At 34.3% G+C, this 8,108-nt stretch overlaps 2 protein-coding genes across 2 annotated transcripts in view; both read right to left on the bottom strand.

Annotated features, from left to right (window-relative positions):
• LOC107464004 (probable plastidic glucose transporter 3) overlaps positions 1–2,690 on the bottom strand; it is a 5,347-nt gene extending 2,657 nt beyond the window's left edge. The window contains exons 1-8 of the mRNA XM_052253741.1: positions 2,506–2,690; positions 1,841–1,968; positions 1,100–1,196; positions 940–1,007; positions 711–843; positions 322–421; positions 82–212; positions 4–49 (exon numbers count right to left, since the gene is read on the bottom strand). Coding sequence (XP_052109701.1) covers positions 4–49; positions 82–212; positions 322–421; positions 711–843; positions 940–1,007; positions 1,100–1,196; positions 1,841–1,907 — 642 coding nt within the window. The 5' untranslated portion in view covers positions 1,908–1,968; positions 2,506–2,690. The remainder of the gene's footprint in view (positions 1–3; positions 50–81; positions 213–321; positions 422–710; positions 844–939; positions 1,008–1,099; positions 1,197–1,840; positions 1,969–2,505) is intronic.
• Positions 2,691–3,439: 749 nt separating this feature from the next.
• LOC107464003 (golgin candidate 5) overlaps positions 3,440–8,108 on the bottom strand; it is an 8,738-nt gene continuing 4,069 nt past the window's right edge. The window contains exons 5-19 of the mRNA XM_016082902.3: positions 7,975–8,049; positions 7,719–7,833; positions 7,306–7,367; positions 7,156–7,203; positions 6,505–6,780; positions 6,337–6,396; positions 6,121–6,204; positions 5,954–6,019; positions 5,765–5,863; positions 5,351–5,684; positions 5,063–5,280; positions 4,839–4,898; positions 4,617–4,730; positions 4,077–4,151; positions 3,440–3,768 (exon numbers count right to left, since the gene is read on the bottom strand). Of these exons, the coding sequence (XP_015938388.1) occupies positions 3,748–3,768; positions 4,077–4,151; positions 4,617–4,730; positions 4,839–4,898; positions 5,063–5,280; positions 5,351–5,684; positions 5,765–5,863; positions 5,954–6,019; positions 6,121–6,204; positions 6,337–6,396; positions 6,505–6,780; positions 7,156–7,203; positions 7,306–7,367; positions 7,719–7,833; positions 7,975–8,049 (1,707 nt within the window). The 3' untranslated portion in view covers positions 3,440–3,747. The remainder of the gene's footprint in view (positions 3,769–4,076; positions 4,152–4,616; positions 4,731–4,838; positions 4,899–5,062; positions 5,281–5,350; positions 5,685–5,764; positions 5,864–5,953; positions 6,020–6,120; positions 6,205–6,336; positions 6,397–6,504; positions 6,781–7,155; positions 7,204–7,305; positions 7,368–7,718; positions 7,834–7,974; positions 8,050–8,108) is intronic.

Raw genomic sequence — 8,108 nt, 5'->3', positions numbered from 1 at the left:
CATTAATTTCCATATGAAATGCAACTGTGAAATTGGGTGATAGATAACACTACCATAAATATATGTTTTGCTAAATCAAACTATAATATCATTTCATACCAACCCACTATTTCCTTGGCTGGGATTCCTATAAAGAAAGAACCCATAAGTCCAAGACATGTTGCAATCTGAGTTAAAGCCCCAAAAGTACCCCGCACAGCTGGAGGTGATACCTACAAATGCAAATGGATTTTAAATTTGTTTTTTATAAGATAAGCAAAGAGATATCCATTGAGTAATATTGCGATATCATAACATACACAACAATATCAAACAATATACCTCAGCCACATAAAGAGCAGCAACAGGTGGGCCAAGTCCCATTCCGGTACCAACAAATAACCTTCCCAAAAGCATGCCCCACAGGCTGTTTGCTGTTGCACTGCATAAATTGTGAATAATAATAAGTTTATCATTTTGTCATCAAAATTAGAAAACAGTTTACAAGATAACATATGTGTAACTATAAAACAAAGAAAGCGCGAGAAAGTGGCTCCCATAATTTTATCACAATATTTTGAGAGTATATATATTGTTGGTTAACAGCATAACTGTTGGTAGTTCCTTTGCAGAATAAAATTTAAATCTTAATTGCATAAGATTGTAAAGTGATGGAAATGGTGAAAGATAAAAACTAATTTGCAATTAATTTGCACTTATGTTGTAGATACCTTATTCCTGCTCCAATTATCATAGGCAATGCACACAACTGGAAACTTCTTTTACGCCCAACCCCATCTGCGATCCAACCACTAAACAGAGACCCAACAAAAGCACCTCCTAAACAGGTACTTACTACAAGACCTTCATCAACATAAAAAGCAAATAAAATAGAGAAATATTTAGATTCAGAACATGAGAGTGAGCATTAATATTAATCAGACAAATACAAGGAAGTACCTTCAGCCATTGTATTCCCACTAAAGTCAAGATCTTCAGAAATGCTCTCTAAGGTTTCATTGACTACTCTGCATAACCAATATAGCAACAAGGTAATTAAATAATTTCACAAACATCAGAGAAATAAAGCTTATTCAAGCTTCAATATAGAAGAGCATACCCAATATGGTAGCCATATAAGAATGAAGATAGAGAAGCCACTACAACATGCCGCAAAGATCGCCGCCAAGGTTTTGCGTTCGGTAAACGCACTGAAGCTTGAAATAAAACTTTTTATGTTAGTGATATCATTAGAAGCCAATTTCTCCACAGGAGCTATAATAATTTCAAATGGAAAATACATGAAGAAAATGAGATAGAAGCTAATTGTTTTCTGACCTTTTAACTTTATTAAGTACATAAGCCATGATTATAATATCTTCCGATGTTAATTACTGTATGTATATGCACAACAATCTTTCCGTCTCAAATTAAAAATTTGCAAGCTTGTAAACGGAATGGATCATCAAAATGTGAGCACAATTTTTAAACACATGCTACTAAAAAAATAGACATTCGTAGACATAAATAATCATCACTATATACTCAAAAAAGACGGGAGTAATGTTCCATCAAGGGCGTCATGAGCACACATATATAGACATAATATGATGTTATGAAGATAGTTTACTGGAGTTTCTGAATAATAAATATTATCCATTTTAAAGTACCCATTTCCATTTTGCCACTCTGTGTTTAAATCATATATTATATGGAAATATCTTTCTCTCTGATAATTTGTGGGAGCACTTAAGTATAAAATCAATAAACCCAAGTTTTCTAAATGAACAGGGTGATTGGAATGCTCAGAAATTCAACAAAGTATGAATACATGAAGAAGATAACAAAAGCAGCAAGGTACCTGAATTTTCTTCTTTTCCATGCCCAATTATGTAATCTCTGGATGCAACTCGCTGCCGTCCCCGCATAGCGAAACAATTAAAATCTTTTCCAGAAACCTAGCAAAGGGAGTAAACTCTACACAGGCTTCTGCATCACCAGATTAAGAAACATCAATAAAAAAACTCATCATTGCAATAGCAGCATGGCAACATCAACTACCACAAGGGATCAATCAAAACAACAAAGTTACATAAATTTTTCTAAGGCTTCAGCAATGATCAGTATCACAAGAACAAGAAACAGCAATCGAAGAGACTCACTAGTAGTTAACAAAAACAACACAGCAAAATTAACTAAAAAAAAATTGCAAAGTTTTTCTCAGATCTAACAACTCCAGAACTTCATTTTTTCTGTTCACACGGCGCTCTTTAAGATTTATTCTCGATGCACATTGTTACTTCCAAGAAAATAGGAAGGAACTGAAACTCCACTATCGATGATTCAGTTCAAAACGGTTCTTTTTTTTTTTTACTTTCTTTTTTTATAAAATAATAAAATCGCATAAAAGATCAAGAAGCTTCTTCTCTCACCACGATCACAGAGAACACTGAAAGTTGAAAAACACACAAAGAAATGCACTAATCACATGCTTCACGTAAAGAAAGAGACTTGAAAAGTGGTTACCTTAATTTGCTGTGTGGCGAAAGAATGTGGAAAATGGCGTGTTGAAATGCAGCGAGAGAGAGATGTAATGGAATTGAACCAGAAAATGTGAGAGTGAAGTGTTTTGTGGTGTTGTTATGGCTGTTGAAGGCGAAGACACGTGGCAGTAAGGGACGCAGTCTTGCATATTATGGGAAAACCTCCCATTGATTCTGCACTAAGCAAAATAAATAATTTAATAAAATAAATAAATAAATATAAAATGTCGATGATTTCCACATGATTTTACTTTTGTCTCCTTAAGGAACGTTATATCTTATATACTTATATTATATTCATATGTTTATTTACTTATTTATTTTGATATTATTCTAGGTTTGTTTATATTTATATCATTGTCGAAGATGTGATGCTACTCGCTGGCTATATCGCTATCTGATAGTCATATATGTGGGTTTTAGATTGATTTATTGGTATTTAGGAATTTGAATCTTCTAAAAGAAAGTTGTACAGTGCACAAATGAAGAATTAGTTTCAATTAAAATAATTGTTGTTCAAATTCATTCTCCAATAGTTAATGTAATAAATCTACCAATATATATATATCTAATTCTAAGAGGCAGAGGCATGGAAATTTGGCCGAGATTTGCATGTGCTTGCTTACATTTGCACATGCATCTTCATTTTGTTGCATGAAATGGGTATTGTGTTAAGATAACTAATATGTAACCCAAAAAAATTCTTTATCTTCTCATTATTGTAAGAAAAGAGATCTAATAAAAAGATAACTACCAACAAACATAATCAATATGACATGATTTATTTAATGACTACAACCAAGGAATTATATAATCTATTTATCAGGCACAAGTGAAAAAGAATATAATATCATAAAATATTCAAAGGATTGTATATGTACATGTATAATCATATTCAAAATTTTCCAATCACACAATTCCCACTAAAAAATAGTAATTATCTATTTATCTCGACCAGAAGATACATGTTTAAATTTGATAATAGATTAGCTATACAAAATTCTGCAAATAAAAAAAAATACAAAATTACATTTATTTTTATTCCCCATTTCTTTTCTTGTAAGAATACAAGTTACACTTTTGACAAGGGTGACTTTGAATAACTATTACCAAGAGAGAATCAAGATATAGAGCATGCATTAATCTTCAATTTACTATAACTGTGCAATTCAGATCACAAGTTCTACTACATGCTAAGCTTTCTTTCAGCTCAGTTAGCCACTATTTATGAACTCATCCTTTGAATCTGTAAACATGAATAGCAAGGGTAAGAATTCCAGAATGGCACAATAAAAGAAGTGATATTTTGTACTAAAGTATTCCATCCATTCCATACTAAGAATCATTTTGACTTTTCTGTTACATACTTACATTCATAAATCTACTAATCTAGATATATTGTATCAAGTGTATCAACATATGAATATACTAAAAAAAGTCAGAACAACCATCAATATAAATGGAAGGAGTATTTTACAACATCTATTAGACTTGTAAGAATCAATGAAGCGTTAAATGAGGATTTCAGTTACATTTCTGATGAATGTTATATACCTTACTAACAAGTAAGTTGACTTGTTCTCTGTACATTTCCTTCAAGTCCACGATATCCGCGCGAAGTTCCTCCAGCTACATACATTCAACTTTTTAGATAAAAAGTAGTAATTCTTTTCTTTGTCAAAATACAAGCAGATATAACAGCTAAGATATAGAAAACTAAGTTTGAAACCTCTCTTCCTTTTCTTTTTCTTAAAATTTTTTTCTATTTGCATCATTTTCCTTCAGGGCACATGTTAATTATTTTTCCTAGTTCTGTTGTGTAAATCAGTGAGAACAAAGTGGTCACCAATTGTTGTATCCAATCTTGACCATCAGTGCATGGTTATAGTTATACGGTCCAGATTTCATGTTCTCATCTCTAATTGCAGGCATTGCTCTCATGTGACACACTCCCTTTAAACAGAAGAGGATTTAAAAGGAAAAATAGAGAAGTTGCTATACAACCATAACATTGGCCGTAGTTAAAAAGCAAAAGCCGAAATTTGTCTAACAATTTTGTTTCAACGAAAAGCAAAAGCTGTAGTTAAAAAGTACCTCTTCATCACGTTCGCCCATCAACTCCAACGCAGCAGAGTGCCTCCTCCTCAGTGCATCTAGCTCTGCTCTTACACTAGGTAACATAGATGCCTCTGCGCGCAACTTTTCACACTGCAGCGAGTGCGCACAAATCATGCTTAACAACAACAGTACCAGTAAATTCTAAAAAATAAGCTCAGTGCCAGTAGATTCTAAAAAATAAGCTCAAACCAAACCCACCTGTTCCGTCATTTTGACCAATTCCTCAGACAGAGAATCACGAATAGATTCCATTGATGCCTGAAAGTTTAGATTGAAAAAATGCCATCAGGATTACTTGTTGGATTTAACAGCTTAATCTATAACGGGCATTATGACAAGTTCACGACAAAAAGGGAAAATAAAGTGGAGTGGAAGCTTTAGTTTCAAATATTAATTCAAGGAACAAAGGCAATGAATATTACCAATCGTGACATGTATGAAGCAAGTTCGTTCTCTTTCTGACGAAGTGCTGACTCAAAAGCACTGGGTGTCATGCTCCTCATATAGTAAGGACTCATGCCCTCTCCAGAGTTTCTCCTCTCGGAGAAACTCCCAGATGAGTCCAATGATGCTTGCAGAAAGTAGCTTTCTCCCATGCTTGCCAGCGAGCTTGACCTAGAGACTTTCCGAGACAGGTTGCCTACATAATAAAGTGTATCATAGAAAAACACCACAGACCAGCAATGTAAACAAGGGTAGAGTAAACAAACCATTCTCAAAGGCAGAATTTTGCTTTGTTGTCATTCTTTGATCGGATAATTGAGCAGAATGAAGACGAGAAGTCCTCTCCAGATCCAACCGAGCTGCCTTTTCTTTCTCTATCTCCTGCTGCAGATATTCTCTTTCCACCAATGCATCCTGTAACTCTTTCTTGTGTTTCTGCCTGAGTTCCCTGATCTCTAGCTCAAGCCTTCTTACACGACCTTCTTGGGTGTCGGCATCCTCCTTTGAAGCAAGGTACTCCTGCCTACTTTCTGCCGCTCTTTGTCTCTCCTTTTCAAGTGTCCTATTTAACTGAGTCTGTTCGGCTCTAAGACATGAAATCTGTAGTTCATTGCAAAAGTAAGTCACAGTTATGTAAGATCACCATTATAGACATAATTTCACTCAATAAGTGAGAGAACCTGAGCATCAAGAACATTGATTCGGGACAAGGTTTGAGATAAGCGTTCATTCACCGAACGCTCACGTTCCTCGGTGGCGGCAGCTTTAGCTTCTGCTTCCTGTGGAGTAAATAGGAAAAGATAAAGTAATAAACAATAATATCAAATGGAATAATTCATCATTTAAACTCAAGAAAGTATTTTAAGGACCTCAAGTCTAGAACTGAGATTTCTTTCAACAGCAGCCCAAGCTTCTGCCTTTCTGGAGTTTGCTTCCTGTTATCATGGTGAATTCTAGTCAAATACAGATTGCATGCAAATGAACCAAATGATGAATAGAAAGAAATCTTGAATCACATATGTAACTGTTTATTTACCTGCATGGCTTCAATTTGCCTCAAAAGTGGCCTTGTGGATTCTGGAACTTGCATAATCAGTTCCTCGCACCGTCTTTCACTTGCCTAGATAAAACAATAAGCAAATTACGCATACTGCAAAGGCAGCAATTAAGATGCTACACCATAAAGAAAACCGGGAAAAGCAGCAATCAAAGTTAAACAATTTAAGCACATTAAGAAAGCAAGGGAGCACACCTGGTAGCGCTTTTTAAGATCCTCAATGTCTTTGCGGAGCATATCTTCTTTGAAGATTGCCTAAAAATGGATTAAGATGCTAAAAACCTTAAATCGAGATCCTGGATAGATATCAACTTGGTATTTAAAAAAAAAAAAAAAAAACACCAAAAAAGAACAGAAGAATACACTAGATCCACTCACGTCTATTCTACATCTGTGAATCGCCCCTTTTCTGCTTATTGATTCCTCAGCCTCTCTTAGACGATTCTCTAGCTCAGTTCTTGCTTCATTGTTGGCACGTGCCTCTGCTAATGCTTCAGCCTCCTTAGCAGCTGCCAAAGCATTACTGTAATATTCTTTCTGTGTTGCGAGCTCTGCTTGATGCTTCTCCATTGTTTCTTGTAACAAATTCTCAGTAGCCATCTTGTCCCTTTTGATACTTTCTACTTTATTCTCTTCTGCCTGGATTAACAGCAATTAAAGAACCGGTAGACATTAGCATTGTCACAATTTTTGCTAAAAAAAAATTAAGGAACTGGTAGCACCCCATAAATCATAAATATCTTTTATAAAAGTTATGGCTGTTCAAAAACTACATGGAGTAAGACAGGACTTCATTTAGATTAATTATATCATAGAGGAAACATTTGGCAAGGGGATGAAAAACCAGAAGAACTAAGCTCAAATAGTAAAGTTCAAGGAATCAGTTCTATACTATAGATATAATGCATGAAATTTGTATCTCTAGAATTGCTTGCTTATTGAAGATACTTAAACCTATTCAGATCATTACAAAGGTAATAAAAATTTCAAGAAAATATTTCATCGTCCAATTACCTGAAGTTTAGTAGCCAAACCTTTCTTCTCCTCCTCAAGTTCTCTAATCTATATTTTTAAAAATAAATAAATGAAACATTGATTAGTTGATGTAGGAGTAACAAAATATGAAGTTTTAGAAAAAACAAATGCAGCAAGTAGGTTGCATACCTGAGCCCTTAATTTCCTGATTGTCGATTCTTGAATAGCCTGCTTTCTGGAAAGCTCTTCACCTGAGATGAGATACATTCTAACATAAAAAGGGACCTCTAAGATATCCAATTGTAACTACAATAGAAATGTGCCTCATATATTATTCATTTGTCAACACAAGATAAGAAAATTTAATACATTGCATATGGAAATTTTAATTGGATTTTTTTTATTTATATATTACAGTGGAGGGCACTAGGCCCAAAAGGAAAAGAAGACTGAACAGATCAAATTTTAATTGGATTTAATTTGATCTTGATCAAATTTACAAACGCCATCAAACAAGACAGTGCCACTTATTTCAAAAATGAACTCAAAGCAGGGAAGAATTCCAAATATTAATTCAAGTTGAAAATGTCCAACTTCCCTACCTTCTGCCATAACTTGAGTAATTATTTCATCTTTTTCCTTCAAGAGAGCAGCAGCATCACTTCTTTTATTCTGCTCCCGTCGAAGCGTATCCCTTTCCTTCGTGAGAGCATACACCTGTGATTATTCATATATAATCAATAAAAGCTTTGATAAATCATAACCAGTCATTTGCAGCATATCTTATTGATAGCTATGGCTAAAAGGTAAATTATAACTTTGATAAATTTAAAGTCATACAAATTATTACCCAGTTACCTTTCTCTCAAGAGTTCCAACCTTCTGATGGTATTCCTCTCGCAAATGCTCCATCTCTGCATCATTGGATTTTTTCTGTTCCACGATCATCAACAATTGAATATAAACAGATCAAACTTCAAAGGGAATCAGAA

This window comes from Arachis duranensis, chromosome 9 (genome assembly GCF_000817695.3).
Source record: "Arachis duranensis cultivar V14167 chromosome 9, aradu.V14167.gnm2.J7QH, whole genome shotgun sequence".
In the NCBI taxonomy this organism is placed as follows: domain Eukaryota; kingdom Viridiplantae; phylum Streptophyta; class Magnoliopsida; order Fabales; family Fabaceae; genus Arachis; species Arachis duranensis.
Note: the sequence above shows the minus strand (reverse complement) of the source record. Positions and strands in the feature narration are given on the sequence as shown.